Source organism: Mycteria americana, chromosome 2 (genome assembly GCF_035582795.1).
Source record: "Mycteria americana isolate JAX WOST 10 ecotype Jacksonville Zoo and Gardens chromosome 2, USCA_MyAme_1.0, whole genome shotgun sequence".
Lineage (NCBI taxonomy): Eukaryota > Metazoa > Chordata > Aves > Ciconiiformes > Ciconiidae > Mycteria > Mycteria americana.
The window spans coordinates 109,653,774-109,677,607 of record NC_134366.1 but is presented as its reverse complement, the minus strand read 5'-3'; the positions used below and the strand labels follow the sequence as shown (position 1 = coordinate 109,677,607).

The 23,834-nt window shown below is 39.2% G+C and overlaps 1 protein-coding gene across 1 annotated transcript in view; it reads right to left on the bottom strand.

Annotated features, from left to right (window-relative positions):
• The window catches only part of MBP (myelin basic protein), a 116,795-nt gene that overhangs the window by 40,524 nt on the left and 52,437 nt on the right, over nt 1-23,834 (bottom strand). The window contains 1 exon segment of the mRNA XM_075494262.1: nt 16,484-16,574. Coding sequence (XP_075350377.1) covers nt 16,484-16,574 — 91 coding nt within the window.

Below are 23,834 nucleotides of genomic sequence, written 5' to 3'. Positions count from 1 at the left end.
TCCCACTTAGGATGTGAACACTCTGGTATTGTATCTGTCCGAAACAGAGCAACAAGCCAAGTACTCAAAGCTTTCCACCCATGATCATGGCCAGTGAGAGACATGCCATGAATTTTAGATCAAGATCCAGCTGCAGAAGGAAACATCCTGTTCCCCTACCAGAAGTGTACTCTCCATACCCATACAATTCTTTTGCTTCCCTTCTCTTCCCGCCCCATGCAGGCATAACAAATAAAATAACTGCTATGTCTCTTCTTTCAGCATACAATGGAATATATTCACCCAGAGCAATTTAATAATCAGTGGTCTCCAAAAGTGAAATTAAGTATTTTTATTGTGTGGTTACTGCCTTAAAACGCCTCCCCCTCTTTGGAGAGGGCTTTTTTATGACTCTTTATCAAATTGCTTTTGAAGGCAAACATTGATACTTGTTAGCAAGCCGACTTTCAGCCTTGTCACTGGTATGGCCAGGTTGTTTTGGCAGTAAAGTCTAATGGAAATTAAAAGCAAACAAGCCAAATGTGTAACCACTCTACCCTGAAAAACAGGCTTTGTTTGAAATGGGTTGTATGGAGGAGCTGGCAATAAAGCACTGGCTGTCAAGTTCTGCTTTTGGACTATTATTGCTAACTGAACCAACTACTCCAAACAGATTACAATGTGCTCAAAAAAAAAAAAAAAAGTAGTAGCAAAAGATCAAATTAGTGCTTTAGCCAAGTGAAACTGGATGTTACAGACAGCTGCTGTTTAAGAGTATGCATCCATTTAGCCACCTCGCTTGGCTGTTCCTAGTACCGCTCTTACAAAACACACACAGCTAGGGGCACTCGTACCAGCAAAACTGGAAAAGTTTGGTGGTGTCAGTATTTCACCTGTCAGGTTAGAGCTCACACGCAGTCTGGCATCAGTTATTTTGACCTTCAACTCTTCCAAAAAAAAAAACCAAACAAAACCCTGTACAAACTCCCAAACGTCAACAGTTATTTTACACCTCCAAGTTCCCAGAACATGGTATTGACAGTGTTTATTACTAATGCTTGCATGGTCCAGATTTTTCTAGTCCTTCCCTTCCATTTACAATTTTCTTCTTTGAGACTGAGCTGTGAATGTGAAAATACTTCAGGATATTCTGCAGAGCTCACCTCTGTGTTTACTGTTCTTTGTTATTTACACCACACACAGGTTATGATCTTTCTGATAATTTTTCCAGAGTATTTAAACATTCCCTTCGGGTATTTCAGAAAATTCAACAACAACATGGAAATTTCCTGCTTAACAATTTTACATCTGCTTTTTATTTTGTACTAGTTTCATACTTTAACAGATAGGGTAACATGCTGCCAATTTATCATACATTTTCATCTGTTTCATTTAAGTTTTAAATCTGAAGCAAGATACTAACCCACAGGACTCAAAATACATTAAGAAAAAAAGGTCAGCAGTAGATTCAGACATTAAAACTACTTGTCTACATACTAGAAAAAATCTCGCAGCAGGACACTAAGAAAACTGGCTGTGCTAAACACCCTCCACAAGATAAAACAAAACCAGCACAACTTTCCCACCTCCCCGTTCTTCCCTGGGACCATAGTCATGCAGCATTTTGTTGCTACCTAAATAACCACTTACTTTTGGACTCATTATCAGATGTGTTCTGCTCCATCAGGAGAAAAGACTGAGAAGGGAGAAACGTCTGCGGCTTTTACTCAGCAGGGATCATAAAGCACAGCTTGTGGTAGGCTCTTCAGCATGTGATTAGTAAACCTGCTAACAGTGGTGCAAAACTTACTTTACTGTCTCTAAAATTTCTCCAAGTCAAAACCTGAAAATTCAGTGTCCAAGGCACCTACATACAGGCCTATAAGTTGAATAAATATAAAGTTGATGGAAAGAAAAGAACATATGACAATGTATAAAGAATATCAAATCAAATACCAAATTTATATGCCCCCTTTTCCAGCCTTTGGCACTCCAACAATGCAAAATCTAACAAACTGTGTGCTTCCTGACTATAAGCAGCTCAAAGCCAACCATCATAGTCTCTTCTACTGAGATGAGCTGGAAGTAGGGGAATGTTACCAGACTGTCCTATACCATCAATGGTATCGTCTGTGTGATTGGTCTCTGTTAAAGATGCCTTTGTTCGTGATCTACTTGAAAGTAAAGCAGAGTTTTACTTCAAAACTTTGAAGTTGGGCAGAGTAATCCAGACCAAATAGAGCACAGTAAAATCTTGAATTCTGCAAGATGGCATTTCAACTGAGAATACAGAGATAATTACTTGCAAGGCAGTGGAGAGGGAAAAAACAAGCATAAAAATATCTTAAGCTCAAAGCCACTTCTACCTACTTGACATCATGTGCTTCTAATATAAAAATAGGTTTAGCCTTCATCCTTACCCACAAAAAACTAATAAACTGGAAATGGATCAGTAGGTGAGAAGAAAATATGGGGAGAAAAGCACAGAGAAAAGACTGGTGGCAAGCAAAAGCAGAGAACAGCAGTAAAATAGCAAATTCACACGCTGGGAATAAGTCGCAGTAAATAGGAAGAACAGTAGGTTGGAGAAATGACCCAGAGCATAAGCACAGTCAGCCGTACAGGTTCTATTTACACCAGGAGGATTTTTAAACTGATTAATGCAAAGCAGGCAGGCTAGAAAAGGGATTGAAAAGACCAAGCACCAGGCAGGTGACATCTTTGCAAAAATCTATGGGTTAATAGGCAAAAAAATCTTGAACGCTTATCTATGCGGCAGCCTATTCCACTAATATCAGGGATCTGGCAACAGATTAGGTTCCATTCCTTGACTGCTGAAGTAGTTTAATTTGAGATCGTAACAAGAAGGTAACGTACAAACTCTGACTTTTCTCCTCCAAAAGAAATCATGGCAACCAGCGATCCTATTGTGCTTTGTTGTTGCATAATTGTTAAAGAAATGCTTTCCGATGCCCTGTGAGAGGGGGTACTATCTCGAAAGCTCAAAGGGATTGTTCATTTGATCACTAAGCACAGTGTTATTCTAACCACTCATGAACGCAGAGAATGCCTCTATTCTTATGTTCCCCTGAGAGTTGAGATCATCTGAGATATGTCGCCTATCACATATAAAGGCCGAGGTAGAACTGCTGGCACGACATTTTAAGTGAAGGATTTTCACAGACCTGGAATTGCTCTTCTGCATTTTCGGACGACAGTTGAATTTGCTGACCAGCAGGCTAATTTAGAAGGTGTAAGTGTATAAGCAAAGCTTTACTTAAAGATTTCAAGCTTGAGAGCTTGTGTGTTGAACAGTGAAGCAGTTTTAAGAATGACAAAACAGATACAGATGTTTTTCTAATCCCTGATCCATCTGTCTCTCCCCAAAGCCACAGGCAGAAACCTGTAAGTGCATTTGATCCAAGGCTCTCAGTACAAGCAGATACTAACATGAGACAAAAAAACCCAAACCACTCCAAAACATACGGAAAAAATCCCCCTACACTCATAACCCACACACTAGACTAAGAAGTTGCACACAAAGGTAATGGAATTAGCAAAGAACAATGTTACTCCATGCTGTCCTCTCCTACCATCTCCTAAGAATATGTATGAGTTTTTATTTCTGACCTCTTAAAATTTGTTTTACAATATTCCATTCAAGTCACTAAGATAGTCTTGTGATGCACTTCAATGATTCTTGAATTGTTTTGTTGAAAACATTGTTTACCAGTAATCTCAAAAATAAAATGCCCAGCCTCTTACCCATACATATATTAATTAAAAAAAAACAACAATCGCCTCTGATTCATGCCACTTTAGCACAAGTAGCATATAGGCAAGAACTCAAATCGGTACTGCGTGCTAAAATCTACAGAAGACCAATGCACTTTCCAACTTACGCGTGAGAGAGTCAGGGAAATTGCCTATGCGTCTCCACTGTGTGCACATTACTATTCTTTGAATTAACACACAAACCAGCCTAGACCCCACTAGGAATTAAATAGATGCATCTACAGTGCACGAAAGGGCATAAATATGCCTTATCAAATTCCTCCCCCTAATTGGAGTTGTACTTTTTTTTTTTCCCCCCTCTGTGGAAAACACGGCTAACTAACATGATTCCTTATTTCTGTGTATAAATAATATCCTTAAAATAAATGCACTATTGTAACCACAACATTTTAAGGAGGTCTGAAGGATTCTAAAAACCTACACTTCATGCAAATGAACTGCAATTTTCAGAAAGATGTGACCTCGTTAAAAGTTCTACAACCAAGAAATGTTAGGATATTTCACTCAGATGAAAATGTCATTATTCTGCACAGATATTTTTTCTTTTAACACTATAGGTCAAAAAAAAATTACACCTTTCCAACATTGTGTCTGAGAACCTCCAAATCAACCCCCTTTTTACTATCTAATTAAAAAAGCAAATAAAACACCTAAATAAAACCATCATAAGGATCAAATATCAGAAGATTTGAATTATTAATCTGGCCCTTAAAATATAAGTCTTTATGTTGCAGTGCTGCATCACAATTACGTCAACATAAGCAGACCAATATAGATGGTGGAGAAAATGCTCTAATTTTAAATAGCTCTGTATGTCCAACTAGCTTATATTCAGCCTTTTCCCACACTTCATTCCTGATAAAGAACACGATTATGATATTCTGAAAAACACAGGGAGCTGACTAGAAAAGTCAGGTATTTGTATATGTCAGTACTAATTTATTACAAAGAGGTCGGGAGTCACGATGACTAGCCAAAGCAGTGTGCGATTTTGAGTAACATGCTGATTTCAAGACATTCACTTTGTTTTCTTGAGGGGGCAGCTCTGCATACTTTCTTTTTCGTATTTTCCTTTTATTGGAATCCTGAAAATAACTTGCAAGAACATTCAGACTCAGAAATCTCATAATAGGTATCAACTTTAGGTAGTGCTAAAAAGGGTCCTTTTACAAGAGACTAAGAAAATACATTAGAAAAGGCCTCATATTTTCACTGCAGGAGACATTTGTAATCAGCACATATGTTAAATAAAAAAAAAGGCGGGTGGGAAAAACATTACTCACAAGATAGAAAGACATTTTTCACCCCTTCTAATTATTTAGAATTGAAAGAAAAATTACAAGTCACTATAAAAAGATCATTAATGAGAAGGGCTAGAGAGAGAAATAACTTAAATGTTTGCCTTCAGGGATAAGTCACTAGCAGAACTATATTGGTACAGGTATAACATTGTAGCTGTAACTCTGTCCAGAGCAGAAATAGCATGCAGAGAGGGTGCTAATGGAGCACACATCGGAATAGAATAATTGTGCTGTTGTGACTCTGCTACTGAGTTTTCCCAAAGTAGAATAGGCTTCATCCTGAAACTGCAGTTCACCTGCAAAAACTAGAGCAATTTGATTCTTGCACTACAGTTAGAGAGCAAAATCCTTGGAGCAAAAGTAGTTAGCCTGGTAGAGGAAGTACTTACTCTGAGAAACATGAATCAACTGCAATGGCTGCAGAGCAACTTTCTTACAGTCTTCCCATTACATCTATAGATCAATAGGCTTAGCGAGGTCCTAGTCCTCGACCAGGTGCTTCTGCAGTATGAATAATAACTGAAATAATGCTGACAAATGAGTCTGCACGTGGATTATGGTACATTAGTAATAGAGGAAAAAAATCATGTGCACCATGAAAATAATTAGAGCAGTTAAAAAGGAAAAAGAAAAATCCCAAGCATGCATGCATGCATTTAAAAGTCTCACCTCCCGGGCTTCTTACTTTCAGAAAATCCTGTTAATTAGGTTCAATCCCACTGATGGCTCCAATCCACCTCCTGAAAACAGGCCACTAAATACAAATTACTACAATCAGGTGAGCACTGATTTTGAAATAGAAGCCAGGTTTATGGTTGATGGTACATCATACAGAGGTATGATGGCATACAGGTGATGCCAACAGAGGTAACACCTCTCTGCTGGAGCCCAGGGGGATCTGTCACAGAGGGAAAAGGGGAAAACAGTTATTTTGTCCAATCTTCTGATTCTCATTTTAAGCCCAGATCCACCAAAATATCTATGTCAAAATCTGGATAGTATTTCAAAGTGTTAAAGCATATTCCTAATTCTGCTAAAATCTAGGGAAGTTCCTCTGTTTAGTTTCATTTATCATTGTCCCTTTGTAGGCTGTGCAGTTCATGATGATGTTGGCCAGCCACTGATCCCTCACAGCAAGGGTGGAGTAATTTGGTAGAAAAATGAAGAGGAAAGCTTTCATTTTTTTCAGGGGTCTTGATAGTTTTTGGTTGAGGGCTTTATTTCAGCATGGATCTTGAAACAAATTTCCTTTCAGATCTTTATATTAGAATTATATATTTTGAAACAGAGCAGTAAAATTATTTCAAGAAATTTTGGCAAAGAAACTGAAATAAGTAAACTTTCAGAATTTATACCTAATGCTGAGTAGGGGATTCAGACTGAAATTAGGCTTCTGTATAATTGGTATCCACACATCTTAAGTTTTCCATTTCATCCTATTTCATAATAGATCTCCTGTGTTGACAAATGCAGAAGGAGTGTGATACCATAGCAATAAAATCTGGAGACCAAACAAGAGGGTTTGGTGGCCATTTTAAGGATGGCCAGTTTATATACAATATTGAACATGACACACAAAACAAAGGACAGCCTGAAAGAAAGTAAGAGGTAACAGAATAATGCTACTAATGTCACAAAGTCCTGCTCATGCCATAACCTTACCTTACAAAAATGAAATACTGGAGCATTTTAGACCTGAGGAATAGGTGAAGCAGAAGGAGGCAAAAATGTATCATGCCTAGAACTAATGCCACCCAAAAAGGCTTTCCAAAAAATTCAGTCCACTCACGACAATAAGTGTCAGAACTGCATTTAAAACGTAGCCCTTCAACAGTTCAAGAATAAAATTCTCTACTTCTGCCATTTGACATTGGGTTGCAAGGCACCTGCAGACAAGAAAATGGAAATGTCTTTCTGCCTGAAGCTGCCTCAGTGGCATGCAGGACACCTGATGTGAAAGACGGCTTCCTCAAGCCTGCTAGCCAAGCCGAGCACTTCACGTACCACAGACCTAAGGTCAGCATCTTCCTTGGTAGGAACTTGGGCATTACTGATTTCAACAGAGCTAGACAGTGGTTGAGTTACTGTGCTGAAAAAGCAGGAGATAAATACATAGATAAATCAAGGCAAATAGAGTCACCACATCCTGATAAACATTGAGGGAAGCCCACTTATTTCAAGGAAGGAATAGTTTGTCAAATGTTAAGTATCTATTTTAAGAGTATCTATTTTAGAAGCATCAATATTTTCATTTTGTCTCCACCGAGCTCAGTGAAACCAAGTCTATTTATGGTAACGTTGTGCGGTGGCTTAGTTAGGTGTCCAAAACCTATGGCTTTGGTTTCAAGAGTATATTCAATCACTTTTCCATGAGCAAAGGTTAAAAAGAAAATCCTATTACAGATCTTTCAGAACAGAAATGAGAACTCTTGTGAATTTCTTTTATCTGTAGCCAGTTTCTATTGAAGTCACTTGAGATAAACAGAGATTTAGAAGTATTTTTGCAACAGCGTCCATACATGTGTTTGTTTAAACTAATGAGTTTAGTCTTTAAAATACTGATTTCTGCTGCAATCCTCCTTGTCAGCACTACCAGGGACATTGTTAGTTTTCCATGGTTAATATCATGCACAGCAGAAATTCTAAGATGCTATAGCAAGAAGGCTCAAAAAGGAAAAAAAAAAAAATCACAATGGATGATAGCTACTAAAAAATCACTCAGACTAATTTAAAGTTCCTGTTTTGATGGAGATACTTTGTATCCAGTAGAAAAATGGTTCCTTCTAATTAAGTGGGAATATTAAAAGGCCTAGAGAAAGCCAAGCTTTTCATTGGCAACAGGGAAGGGAAGCACAGGGAAGGCTCTAGAGAGGGAGCCTGCTCTGAACAGCACTGAAAATAAAGAACAGCATTATCATGGCTGTTCTCTGCTCCCCGCAAGGCTTGTAAGCGACTGCAGTCTTGTCGCCACCAGGATGTTTCTGTACAAGTACCAGTGTGTGCACACCAGTAAATACTAGTCCTTTTCACTTCTATTTTCCTCATCAAAAATAGATACCTCAGATGTGCATTTCTGCTCTGTGCCTCCTTGTCAGCACTTAAAGGGACACTCTCACGCATAAAACTGAACTACTGCACAAGTGCTGCCAAGCTACGTATTTGAAAGAGTTAAGCCAAACCACAGTCAGCCTTCTTGAACAAATGTGTAACAGAAAGCCATTGCTTCAAGTATGGGTTGGATGTGCTGCCTGACATGGTACTGGAGCCCTGGAGTTTCACAGAGCTCCAGGGTACAGAGATGGGAGTGCCAAGGGGAAGACGACAGATGCCAAGTCCTGCAAATTTTCACTCATTCAAAAGCTCTGCATTCCTTCTTGCTTTCGCTCTTCACCACCATTAGATTCATTATCAGTCTCGTGGACACAGTTGTAAATGTCATACGTTAGGCTGAAGAATAATTTAGATTAACTCCGCACAGAAATAAAAATATGTTGTCAGGGTCACTACCAAAACAGCTTGTGTGGGGTCTTTACAATATGCTATCATTCTCTACTTTCATAATCCTTTCACAGTGGGCTTACTGCTGCTTGGCTCTCCCTTCCAGAGCTATACCCATCTCATACCAAGTCTGATACTTTCACAGAAGAGCTGCTGCTGGAGGAGAGGATGCAGCTACAATGCCTCTCTTGCCACCATTCCACACTCTTGGGGCAACAACTTGAACATAGAAAATCCACAGCTCTTTTCATACTCCAGCCCGCCCCTTTAATGCTGGAAGGACAGGTTGATGGATTTTTTATTTTTAAGCTCAACTCACTATCTTTATAGTTTTGCCAAAGTAATAGAGTTAATTACAATATTGCCAATGAACAAGGCTTAAATGGGGGTGTCAGCAGGAAGTACCACTAAGAAATCCAAGCCAGAATTTCTCAGGCCCATCTGATCCTGACAAGGAATTAAAAGGAATTGAAATTTCACCTAATCGACAGCACACTGGATGGGAAGCACCAACTTAATACTGACCTACTGTGTTTATGAGGGCAAGATGTTTACTTCTGTATCTCCTTTTTCCCCTGCTTTCTGTCTTCTGCATTCAGATAAGAAAAAATCTGGGTTAGGATCTCTGTCTTATGAGGTGTGCCGTGGGCACCCTAATGGAGCCTGGTCGCACAATCAGAGGTAATTATGGGAGCTAGACCATCAATGAAGTGCCTCTTTTTAACCAGGATAACTGACCACTGAAAGCCTGAGGAGAATCTGTTGTTTTTATACAATTCTTACAATAGGACATCATTCTGGCTCAAATCAGGTATTATGGATTTGATCCAGGAATTACCCAACGAGATTCCGTAATTCTTATTATGCAGGAAGCCTAAGTTGGTGGCTTTCATATTTTATTTTTTTTAAAGACACAACAGGATTATCAATCTCAGCTGGTGTTTCTGTATTCTCCTAATATACTGTACAAAAACTCATTCTGGTTCTCTTCTATTCATTGCATTAAAAAGTGAGTTACATTGTAATTAAACTTTAATGACAACATCTGTTTCAGCTAACACGACGGAAGAGCAGTTGGCCTACAGAGGACTGTTCTGCTTCTTATTTCACTCAAACTAGTACTGAGTGTTTATTCAGCCTCAGCAAAACTGGAAACGGGACAACAGCAACATCCCAGCTACTTTCCCCAAAATAAAGATCTTTCAGAAGCACTTCTAATTCATTTACAGATAAAATCCTGCCTTAACCAAACTGGATGGTACATAAGGATCAGTGATGGAGAACACTAAGGACTCTGTTTCTTCTGTGCAAACAGAATACCCCCTTGGGCTGCAGCCTGCTAACAGGACAAAGACAACAAAATACACTGGGAAAGGAGTAACCTGCTTTCATGGCTAGCTAATTAGCCAAAGAGCTCATATCATCACCCAGCAACATGTGACATTAGACCACCCTTAGCCATCCTCACTTTTACAATCAGCTACAATGTGTGCTCTGGATAACAATAGGATGGTAAATGCCTATTGTGCTTGTCCCCATCTCACATGCAGACTCACTCTTACTGAATAGTCAAGGGGAAAAAATTCAGCAGATCCTGTACACCATATAGCAAGCATTAAAATAATAAGTCATTTATTATACACTTATTGTGCTGCTTGATTACAGCCAGCACGGCCCACCAGCCCTGCACTGCTAAAAATACAGCAGGCATCACTGGCTCAGGTCCCTGCCTACACTAATGAAACTAGTAACAACTCCAGCTCCTATGAAAGAAGAAGAAAAACCCAAACCTCTGTTATGCATGTATGCATGCGGTACAGACAAGAAAAAAAGAAAAATCATACCAGATCAGGCTTGTTAAAATACCTTTAAATGCTTGTGCACTAATTTTGTGGCAAACATCAGTGCCATGCTAAAAGTAATTTTAAAGGTTTAGATGCTACTGTAGAGCAGTACATTAATTATAATGTCATATTAACTAGTTAGATGTCCAAGAGCTACTGTTACTGTTTAAAGCACCAGATGGCTGCCTGAAAAAAATGTTTGAATGCTACTGTAAAAAAAGAAAATCCATGAAAATGAGCCATAACCAAACCAACCACAGAATTAACATCAAAATGCAAATATCTATACTTCAGAAAAAGCTTCAAACCCTAAAATAACAAAAAATCCCACCAATTGGCCAACTGCTGCCTCTGAAATCCTGTGGGTATCTTTCCACCACAGCAGTTCTCTAGTGTTCAGCTTCTCTTGTCCATATGTAAACTGGGCAAGGTTCCCTACACATAGTTTGCAAAAAGCATTTTATGATACCTAAGGTCTTGCAAGAACAGAGTTTCAGCCCTACTTCTGAGATCCAACAACCACACAAAGAATGCCAAGCATTTTTCTGTTAAAATGTAAATCTATTCTTTCCATCTCAGAAAGTTAATCCAGTCTTGCTGTTGTAATTTTGATAAACCAGTGGTCTCTGGATGGAAGCAGACAGGCCAAGTCTTGCAAAAAGCTGGGAAAAGGAAAGAGGTGGTGAAGGAAAGTGGCAATATATGGACAGTTGGAACAACAGAATCATTACTTAGCTTATAATGAAAAACTACAGGAGACTAAATTCCCCCATTTACCTCTCATGCAAGAGGGAATAACTGCACCATAGTAATAACATCTATTTTAGGACAACTTGCTGTCTCACCAGATTGATTTTTTCGTGTAAGCTTGCCATTATTTTGCATTAAAGTCATAGCTTGTGTCCCACAATTGATTGTGTTTACAAAGAGAGAAGCTTCCCAGTAAGAAGGTCACTGAACTACAATAACCCTCAGCTTTTAGCAAGCTCCTGACATGACCAAATTGTCTCCTGTGCAGCCAGGAGCTGCTAAATGCCTTCCAGCTCCCTCCTTTTGCATTCTGCCCCTTCCCTTATTTAAAAGAGAATCAAAAAGCAAAAATGGATACAAGAAAAGAGTGAAATCCATACCGATAAAACACACAATCATGTATATTCCCACCTTGTAAGTATATTCTATACAAGCACTTGTTAATTTGTAAGAGGTCGACACTGCCTATTATTTTGGGAGAATGGGCTTTATATACCATCATTAAATCCCCAACAGAAGAAAAAAAAACAACCCAAAAACTGGTATCCAATACACAGCATCCAAAAATTCCTACACATGGATGTGGTGGGACTGCAGCAACTGCAGCTACCCTTGTCCTACCATGTTAAGGAAGGCCAATGGTGACCATGACTGTATCTGTCAAACTGTTACAGATGGAAATCTCGTGGAGACAGAGGTTCTTCAACCTGCATAGGGTTATACAAATATCCACAGGACATTCTGCGTAGGACACAGCAGCAGGCGTCAGCATAAGCAATGAATCAGGGTCAGTCAGGTTCACCGTGGAATTGTGCTGAATGTACAATTTCTAGCAATATTCCTGAGCTCTGCATACAAAAGATACCTCAGGATGTATCCAGCACTGCAATTAGAAATGGCAGAATGACGGATGGTGCTGCGTCCAGTGTCACTTTGCCATGCTCAGAATAGAACTTACCTCCTGCTTAAGTGAAAGGGGGAAAAAAAACCCCCAAACTCTACAATTCTGATCTTTCTTTTGGGGGGGAGGAGTTCATTTTGCCTTTTTTATAAAAACAAAACACACAAAAAACCTCACCAAACCTCAAGAACAACAACAAAAACTCAACACCCCACAAGTACAACTCCAGCCACAGAGCACAGATCACTGGAAAGCACTAAGCCATGAAAAGCCATGGCCACTTCCACAGATACAATTTTAGAACTGATCTACTAGATAGAAATGAAACTTTCCTGTTTGAGAAGATCAAGATTTACTGTATCTTGAAAAGTTAGTACACTTGGACTTTTCATTCCTATCAGAAAGGGGAATATGCTGTCAACATATCACAGTTCCCCCATGGATAATTTTTCCTTCCTTGTAATTTTATGATAGTTCAGCCCTATGGAAAAAAAATTATCAACAAAATTCTGCATTTCTCCTCCAAGTTAATGCAACAAGGGATTGCACCAAAGGAAGGTCCAACCCTCCCAGTCAGAGTGACAGGCAGTTTGTCCCCCTGCTTTTGCCTCACAATTGTAGAGTAGCAATGGATCTAATAAACTTCTGAAAATTATGTCTGGAAGTAAGGTCAGTAGTCACCTCCTACTCCATTTCTTTAAATGCATAGCACTCTACCCGGCAATTTTCTTCTCTTGCTTGGACTGAGATGTCATTCACAATCCTTTTCTGACTACATACTGGTTGCAACAGAGACCATGTTGGCTACGTGCAAGTTCAACACAAGTTTGTAGCAAGCAAGACATTCTAGTTCCACATCACAGATGCATATTCAGTATATATCAGACAACAGAACTCTGTTGGGTGTCACAAGAAAATCCTTTCAAAGGACAAACAAAACTAACTCTTGTTAATTCAGAATTTTATAGTTACAAATACCATTACTGTACAGACTAGATTTCTTCTCTCCCATATCCTTACCCTTCTGCTTCATTTCTCCACTCTATCCTCTTGTATAAAAAGCTCATTGCCTTTGAGAACTAGGTCTCAAACACAGGACATACCTGACTTGTTTGTTTTGCAAAGCAGCTGGTACAACGTGGCTCCATTGTTGATAAAAGGACACTTCAGCCATACCCCAGTACAAAAATTAGTATTAAAGAGAAATGCAAAAAAACCCCTCCAGAGTGGTAATTTCCAAATTCAACACATGAGAAGAGGAAGAAGAAAACTAAGACATTCATGTTCGCTCACAAGTGGTCCTCCACAGTAGTGGATCAATCTTTACTTGTATTTACAAAGAGTGCTATTGGGTCTAGCAGACTTGAAGGAGATATCCACCCTTGGTTCTTTATCACCACAGCATTTTCAATCAATAGGACTGTGCTTGCCTCCAAAACTGTACCCAGCTGATATGGACTGCAGAAACCACACTTACTCTGGAAGCAAGTATTTCCAAAAGAAATATTGCTGTATTCACACAGCGCAGCTCCCTCAGGTATCTTCTGTATAACAGTCTCTAGTAATTGCATCTATTCCATGCTGTCCACAATACTGAAGGTTCCCTGCTCCTGATAAACCATATTGCCACCTGGTCCAAGACAATACTAACCTTGGAGAGCGGGGAGACAAGAGCAAAGCAAGAGACTTGCATCTCCTTTGCTAAGGAGCCTTTGACCTGGCAGTCCAGGCACTCTGGTGGCTGCCAGGGACTGGCAGTTGCTGCCACCGGGCGGCTCAGGGAAGAGGGACAGCCAGCGTTTGCAGGGGGACCCGACTCCTCCGAGCGCCTGCTGCACACCCACGCACCCAGGCAGCAAAGGCAGGGAGAAGGCAAGGGGTGCTGCCCCTCTTTCTGAAAGGGGCTCAGTGGCTGCGTCAGGCAGGAATTGACTTCTCTGCTGCCTGTGCTAACCTTTCTGTAGGGGGTGGCATTGTCCAGATAAAGCTGGGGAAATTGAACTTTGTGAAAAATAAACAAGGCATAGAAGACAGCAATCTATGTGAAAAGGGAAGACTGCGCTACACGTGCTCAAAGAGACTGGAGGCTATTTAAAATTCTTCATAAGAGGGATTCTAGTCAAAGCTGAAGCTATAAATTAACCAACTTCTGGTGCATACTTGATGCTCATTATAATTAGCATCACTGGGGAGAAAAAAAAAGAAGAAAGAAATGAGGGATAGCTTGAAATAGATCAAGCCAGAGGGAGAATAACTGAGCAGGGTCTGTAATCTAATCATTTAAGTCACAGGACAACAAATAACTCATCTAAGGAAAACTGTTTCAAGCTTATCATTTATCCCCTATGAGATGGATCTGAACATCTTAAGGAATTGCCCAGAACTGCAGGGAAAGGGAGGTACGTACAGTAGCATCATGCTCAGAGACGTAAAACTTGTATCTGCCAAAATTTCCTCCCTGACTCTCAGGGCATCTCACACTAAAGTGATTTCATTTGCACCTTCAGTCCACTTCGATCTCCTCACTTGACCAGGGTGAAAAAGAAGATTACAGACTCCATTTGCACCATATTTCCTCTTGTTTTTTTGCCATTTTGATCTAATCTTAAAAAACCCAAACAGACTTTCATTTGTAAAGTGGTAAAAGGGTTGATATAAGACACTACAGTCTGACTGTTTTTGGAGTTGGAAAGAAATTTTCCTTGTGGTGCCAAGCTATCAAAGGTTGATCATTGGCTTATCTTAGATAAGCAGTTCAGTTCACAGATTTGGAACATGGAAATATTTAGCAATTTGTTAGTAAATCATTAGCTTTAAAGAACATGTAGTACACTGCATTGTTGACCTTCTTAAGAGAATTTGTAGTGAGGGTATAGATCACTGGATGGTGAGTTTAAGCTGACCTCATGGTTTTTAATTCCCATTTTTTAAGTTCACAGTCCCCATATGGACCACAGGCTTGACTAACTACTGGTTTAGTTCACTGGTACTTGGGGCTAGTGATCAGAATAGAGAAAAGGTTTAAAAGCCTGAGATTTTGCTAGCAGAAAGAGGCAGGCGGAGGTCTCCTTCCTTCACTGTCTCCGTCCTTCTCACAGAAGGGAAACCAGAGAGATCCAGATCGAGAAAGGACAGTTTGAGATGCACATTACACAGCGCCGTGGAGCTCTATAACCAGAAACACTGGATCTACTGCAAATAACTGGTGGAGCAAATGTAGAAGAAGTGAGGTAAAAGCTTCACCACTGAATTAATAAAGTTGAAGCCTAGTTCTTAAGTCCGCTTGTGGATTCTTCAGACACTGGCATTAAATGATCAGTGTTTGAAACATTTATACCAGGAATTCAGGCTCACGTGCCAATCACACTACATTATCTCATAGAGGAAAGCTGATTTTAAACAAAACCAGTTTAAATGGTCACAAGCATTGTTTCTATATATAGTAAGAGATCTAATTATTCACGCTCCATTCCTTTTGTACCTTGAAAGAAAAAAAATCCTTACTGTATTCATAAATAGTTGACTCATCCAAAAGTTTTCAAACTAGTCAGCCTTAATAAAATACATATGACTTCTGCAGATTTTGAGTTTCCACTCCAAAACGTAGTGGAGCTAAATACTACATCAACTGAAATACTACCTCTCCTGCATTAATGTTAGACTACCGCTTTTTTTTATTGGAGTTCTACTAGCATAAAAAACCCCATAACGTTGGAATAATAAGGTTTCCCTGGCTCTTTTCCGAATCTTAATGCAGAAGAAAAGGCCAAATACCGCTTTCAGATCAAATAATAAAACTACTAGCAAAACCTATAGGGGAAGGGGCAGGGGGGAGGAAAACTATCAAGAGGAGCTCATCTAAAATCCAGGCCTCCAAGTATCCTCGAAGGTCACCTAGTCTATCCTGCCACAAGATTAACTATATTACATCACGTTAGACAGTTACTTGTCTAACCCCCTTTTAAAGGCCCGCAATGATAAATCTCCACACTTTCCAGATTATGCATCCCAGTGTTTTAGTATTCATATCAGGATTCCCCTTCCCAATATTCAATCAAATCTATCTTTCTGCAATTTAAAGAATTCACTGTTTGTCCTATCCATCATGGACAGAGAAAAGCTTATTTTTGCTCTTACTGTGTACATCTTTAACTTTGTTGAAGACTTGCATTCTACCTTTCTTCTTTGTGGTAACCAACTGCAAATCTTTCCTCAGATGATTTGTTTTAAACCTTTAATCCCTTTTTGTTTTCTTTTTGGTACTTTCCTCCACCTTTCCAGGTCTCTGTGGAACTGTATGGCCCACACCCAGATGCCATACATCAACATTAAGTAAATCACAAGGACTTTGTGGAAATTCTCTTTTCAGAACTAACAGATCAAATAACATGTTCCAGTTGTCTCGAGTAACTCACCAAATACTTCATTATCCTCTGAAGACTGCTGTGTTAGTCTGGCTGCTTTTGGACTCTCTTTAGCTGCTTCCTCCACCTTGGTTTCAGCATTCTGTAAAACAAACATTTCTTCAGATTAGGTCTTCTTTTATAGTTATCAAGCATAAACATTCTTCAAACTTCTTAATTATGCACACATTACATTCTTAATGAATACGGAAGCATTAACACAAAGGGTTTTGATATCTTTACTGTTTCTCATATACACATGGTTTTGCAAAATATTGAGGGAAAGTACTCTCAGAAAACACAGGGGGGTTTTGGGGTTTTTTTGAGTCTGTTTTAATCTGACTAGAGGACATAAGATGGAGGACTAGAGAAGACATCTAAATAAGAGGGACATCTTAAAAACCGTGACAGACTTGTAAGTTTCCACCTTCCCTTCTCATATTTCATTTTCTTTCTATTGACATCTTCTATTGTTGACTTAGTGAACCAAGAGATCAGAAGATAGTACACAAATATTTCTCCTTAGAGAGCAAAGGTAAGTGAGCTAGAGGGCTACTGTTGCTTAGAGGCAGCCATCTTCAAGTCTTTAACCAACTTATGTATTTACTGTTTAAGGCACAAGTACTTATCTGTTTCTGAAACAAATCTGCCAATTAGCTACCTGGTGTTAGACCGGGCCCAGAGATAAGTCAACAGCTTCAGCATTTAAATTGCCAGAAGTCAAAGCATTTCATTCCCTAGCTAGAAAAGACTGAAGAAAACATAATCTGTGAAACACTGAGTTTTAAATATTTATATTGCTACTAAAGAAAAAATAACTCATGTTTTCAAACTGTTTTACTTTGGTACTCAAGAGAAATGTATATGCATGCTTGCAACAATGCAGACAATAAACTGCATATGCAGTCAACTGTTGAGTAATGGATATGACGTGACTGATGCAATATTAAATATTACTGGAAAAAGTTGACTAAGAGTTGAAGAAAAAAAAAAAAGAGAGAAATGTAGCATGCCTATGCTTTTTAAAGGACAGATATTGCTCTATTCAAGCACTTGCTCGTTCAGAAGACTTTCTGTGGCATTTTGGAGAAATTACCTTTGTACAATTTATAAATTCTGACTTACATTTTGAAAATGCTGCTATACAATCTGTCCACAAAAATTACCGGTTCTGCCCTCAGAAACAGCACACTTCCAAATTATAAGTGGTCTCTTACTTCCCCTTATTAATAACCACACAGAAGATATAAGAAAACAGATAGACTAAGTCTGTCAACCTCCATATAGAGCACAGGAGTACAAACTTAGGGCACATAAACTCAAGAGGCTTTGAAGCAAGACAGCAAGCTTTGTCAGGAACAAATGAAAGAAAGACCTAGGAAGCCTACTAGTGTCACACAGCAGCAGACAAGAATTAGAGAAAGCAGAGAGAACAGGAAAGAAAGGAGAAACTATGCTTCAGAGGAAGAAACACCTGCAGAAGATAAAGGATTCTGCACTCCCTCAAGGCACCAACCTGAGCATCCCATGCAGACAACCCATCAGCTATGTATCTCTCAAAGCTGAGGAGACAGTTTTAGCAGATGCTCACCTCAGTTTGGGTTAATTAGTGTCCCTCAGGAAGATGGAGGGACCCAGTCAGAAACCAGTAGTGGCTATACTGGGAGACAACTTGCTTTGGGTAAACAGCTTTGTGATCAACACAAATACTTGACCCCTGTCCCCGCAGATATCATTTGTAAGTTGTGGAGCCACCCAGTTTGCAATGCATTAGGTGCTGTCCACACACGAGGGACACATGCCAAGGTCCACAGGATCTGTACTGGTTTACAGAACCACCTGCATGTATAGGCCACTGATTCAGTAAGCTGTGTGTTGAAGTTGGGTTCTCTATCCTATTTTCGTTGCTCTATAGTAAGCAGCAACTCAACTACATCTTCTTTGCAGAAAGAGATGGAAAACAGCCTTCAACTCTGAAAAAAGCAAAAGAGGACATCTGCTACAGCAGAGTGAACCAATCCCAAAGCAAAAAAACACTAAAAATTGTGCCATCATGGATGAGACAAAATTCATACAATTAGATGATCGAACCAAGTTCAGGGCTTTCACAGATGAAGGGGACAGCTGAACTCCTCACCAGACCTATTGCTCTAGGTTTTGTAAAGATAGTGCTTGTTAGCTCCATTTTCAAATGTATACCATTGTATGTAGTAGTGTATGGTAAAGCTGGTGGTGCAGGAGGAGAGGGATTACCATTCCTACGCTCTTGTTTCTCTTGGGAAACAACTGAAAGTCTGAAACCTGCTGCAAGGCATCAAGAGCAGTAGGAACAAAACACTACCCAACAGATACTCAGTGGTGTCTACGAAACGAGTTGTCACTCCAAGTTCTTAGTAGGGAAATGTTCGCATCCCTTATTTTAAAAACGTGGTTTTGCCAGTCTCAGGGAAATTAGAAAGACTGAGCCCTGAGATATTTTGGTTTGAGTTAAATCACTGGGGAGAACTAAACAGCAGCTGTGCTGTCTGCTCCCTGGATAAGCCACAGTGTTGGTGTTGACAGATGTCAGCTCCAAGATGTTGGCAGGAAAGCTATGTGGTATATCAGTCTAAAACATGACAATGCATGGTTGGATGTAAATATACTTGGTGTGGCTTCTTACACAAAACGTAAACTCTAAAAAGATTTCTTTTGCTTTATTATTTGCAGTAAAAAATTTACATGATACATTATTACTGGCATATCTAATATTCATATTACCAAAAACAACATAAGAAAAATCACTGCAAAAGAAAAATCAATGATCCAGATGCTTCAAAACAAGTTATATTATAAAACAGCATTTTAAAAGGCAAGATTTAGCCAGTTGCTTAATTCTTTCTTCCAGTGTCCTAAAAATTCTTACGTGTCTCTATCAATGAACAGAAAAAGTGAAAATACGTTCCCTTACACTGCCTGTGCCAAGAGGGATTCTTTACCTACAGTTATAAAGTGCTTGTGGTTGGTTATGAAATAAAGACCCTTTATACATAACATAGTAAATGTAATTCTATCTAGCTCTTACTTTCAGGTTGAGCACTCAATGCAATTTCAGAAGTGATGGGCAAAATAGGTTTATTTTACAGTATCAGTTCCCAAGAACTATAGATTACGCCTGATTTTAACATGAAGTAAATATAATATAGGCTTAAATTCACAAAAACTCACTCTCCTCCAAAAAGCATCTCCTCAACCACCACAAAAATTATCATTAAACTGGAATTCAAGTCAAGTTTCTTGAGATATGATGGGCATTCTCAGTGTGCTTAGACCCTTCTCTGAACTAAGGCCTCCAACCTGTACTTCAGAAAAAGTGAGGACTTGCCCCGTTCTGCAGGTGTTCTGACATCGGGAGAGAAACCACAGAGCACCAAGATCACTACCAAAGCACCCTGGACTTGCATTTCTTACATGAATCGGGCCACTTGTGTTCCAAAATACCATAAAACACCTAAGTAGCAAGCCAACATCTACTGCATCGTAACAGCTGGCCACAGACTAGAAATAAGTCTATCGTTTTATAAAACAGTTACAAAATAAGATGTGCATATATACTGCAACTGTATATAGGTGACTATGTGCATATACAGCTAGTCTTGACTCAGCCCTGATAATGCAATTTCTAATTTTTGTAATCTGTCACAGTTTTACAAGACATTTTTGGCCCAACTTCCCATTGTAGCTGCTCACCAATGCTTTGTGACTCAGTTTGCCTGTTTTCCCATTATCCACCAAGTGAACACCACAGTCTCCGTATTACGCAACATTTTAAAATTTTGATAGGTAAATACACAAATAACAGGTAGCTATCAAAACATTTGCAACAAACAAATAGCAGTATCACAAATCATGTTTTGGCTATATAGACACCCATTAGTGCAAGAAGGAAGGTTATTTGCATTTTGCTGCTATCAGTGCCTGTTTAGATGATCTTTATCTAAATGGGAAATATTAAGAATGCAGAGTTTCAGTGACCTGTGTTCTGCAGGAACTACAGTAACAGACCAGGCTAAGAAGTGCAGTGAAGCATATTACATTTACTGAAGCAGCTATTTCTTCAAGGAAACATAGGACTTGGAAACAGAAAGTTGTACTCTGGGGTATTCAAGCCAGCTTAACTACCTTGCCAGTTTTGCATACTAGTTAGGAAAGGCTTGTTTCTTTTCCTTTAACCATAAAAGCTGTTACTCAATGACTTCATTTTGCAAAGGAAAGACACACAGAAAAGCTGAAACTTCTCATCAGAAACCAAACAGCTATTCAAGAATCATTAGTGTTATATCTAAAAGAGAACTAAATCTAATCTGAATTGCTCTCATTCCTGCCTTTTACAATCTATTCTATTTCCCTATTACGTACTTAGCTAGTACACATTTAGCTCCATCCCAACGGCACAAATAAAAACAGAGGGAAATTTCCTTTATTTTCAGAAAAGCAGCACACTGATATCAAAAATTCTAAATACAGTGGAACACCACAGACCACAAGTACACAAACTGCTGCTTTGGCAGCACAGCCATTTCTCCAGTTCCTTCTCTCATTCATCCATTCCTGTCTGTAGCACGTTACCTTCCCTGCACTTAACCACTTAAATCCTCAAGACCTGGCAAAACTGGGGACCTGGGGCCATGGTAAAACACTAGATTCCTCCTCTACACTAGATTTACAAAATTACGATAAACAACAGACAACACCTCAAAAGACAGACAAGAGTTTGTAGTCGATAAAACCAGATTTGACTGGCACTAAGCCTCCATTTTGGAAGAACACAAAAAGGGTAAATTGTTGCAGGCAATAACAATCTTAATAATCTAAACCGTATCCATAGCAGTAGATCATGCAACTCCAGACGTAGCTGAAGAACTCAGCAAAATGTTCCTGATCTTCCACTTCTGCAGTAATATTCACCTGAATTCTATCATGCAAGGCTGGCTTTCATTTAATGTTCACGTAATGTATGTATGATGTTCAGGTTATAGTACACCTTTAGGACGTTATACATGTTGCCTCTTTCCAACAGTGCTAACTGATATTCCACAGAGTTCCAAAGAAATAAAAAAAAAAAAAAAAAAGAAAATCTTTAAATCATGGATGTGTGCTCCTTCAAAAATGTGACACTAACGTGACTGAAAGTGATGTATCTAAGTCTGTCAAACACACGAACATTCCTCTAAATAACAAATACTGCTGCAATTGGCAGGACAGGTTATAAGTCACTCATAACAGGGATAATTTTCTTTGTCACTTTTGCCTTGTCTTCTGCATCCCCAGATTAAGCACTAACAACATTGCTATCCTGAAAGTTGGAGAAGTTCCTTGTTATTTTCTTCTCAGATACTTCCAGTCTCAAAGTTTTATCTCCTGTCCACTGTGAGGAATTTTACAGGCACAGCTTAACACAACCAAACAGATGCTGTGGACAACCCTTATTAGCAGCAAGAATTCATGGAATGGCAGTTGGCCCTCTTCAGGTGGGCAGAGATCTGGACCTGCATTAACGAGTATGTTCCAACATCTTCCTGAACTCACCCATTAATTCTTCTTAACTGTGGAGATTTTCCAACCCCCTTTCCATTAATACAGAAACTCATACACATACTAGCAAGCACCAGGCTTCTTGCACAGAATGAGAACAGTGAATTTTAACAATGCCATACCAGCTAATTCGTACTCCCCTGAGCAAGATTGCTGCCATCATTCAGAACAGCGTTATACCAGACTGAAGCTGGGCTCATGTTATCTCTACAGCTTCAAGCCCTTGAAAATGTTGCAGGAACTTCCACATCAGTTCCTTCTTCAGTCCCCATCAGTCATGAAAAGGATTCAAATTTTCCCATTAATTTTCAGATAAATAAAATAACTCTTTTAAACAGCAAGCTAATCACAATCATTATGTCCGGTTTTCTGGTAAACTTTACATTCTCAGTTTAATTTTCACTTCTACAGATTATATACATTCAGTTTCTGAAATGCAATACTCAAAATATCCTCTACCTAATAACTTCTATATAGGAGTAATTATTCTTATGTTCCTGTGTATGTGTCAAAATCTTATTTGAGATATAAGGTAAAAGAATGAAAAAAATGACAGTGATGGAAATAGAGAGGGCTAGAGTTTTCCAAGGACAGTTTTCTGTTCCTCTCAGCTTCAACAGTACAGTGCTACTACTGCTAATGTCACCAATCGAGAATTTCAAAAGAAGTTTCAACAAAAGGATCCCATCATTAACCCCCAAGGCACACAAAGGCCCTTTGAAAAAGGTTTAAGATGCCTCAAACACATCATCCAGGTCTTTGAAGAAATGCATTCAGTCTATTTTAAAACCTTAAGATACTGAAGAGTTGCAGTAAAAAATAAAAAAAATCCCAACCCAAAAAAACCCCACCTCAATTCCAACGCAAAAATTTGCTACACTCCCCATTACCAGTTCCACACTATTTTGCTATGTGCTTTCCTCTATTTATGAAAGGCATTTAAAAACTACTTCTGTTTGTGGAGAAGTTCTTCCAAATTGGGTTAATACACAGGATATCTTGCCTTTATAGCAATTGTTTCATTTTGAGAAAAGGTTCCTGACCACACTGGGGTTCTCATATTTTATAACTGACCTAAAATCTCTTCAGCTCAGAATGTAACAGATGAAGACAACTAATGGATCCACAGTATGCTCCTAGTCAGCTTTTACTGGTCTGTAAGGTATTCTCCCAATGCTGAGGAGGGAGGTTCAAGCATGTAATCGGGAAAAAACAAGTGATTACATTACTGTGTCCATACCACCGACACAGGCTAACTGCATTTGGGAGCAAGGTGCTAAAATGACAGAGTTCATTTGGAAAACAAAAGAAAAAAAAACAGGGCAGACAACCTTGTGCAAGAATCAAGGTTTTCCCATGAATACCATGAACTGGAAAAAACCCAATAGACTCAAACTCACGTACCCTATACATAGGGGCAGAGGGAGAGGAAAAGCTATGTGAGCAACCTGTTACTCTGTAGGTACACTAAGACACTTCCAGAAATCAGGGATTCTCATAAAACAGCAAGGAATTTGCAAAACAGGTTAAGACAAGACACAAAAATACGCTCTGGGTCAATATTTTCAATTTGAAGCAAGAATCCTGTCATGCGTCTTTCGCTCTGTGCATGTTAATCCTGAAACCATACACAGGAAACCTGAATGTGAATCACATAAAATTCAGACAAGTACAGACAGAGCTACGACTTGCTATTTCCTCTCCCAATCCCACCCCGGTCCTACAGAGCAGGGCAACTACCACCACATCAGCTGTACAAGCAGCGCAGTGGCACACACAATACAAAACT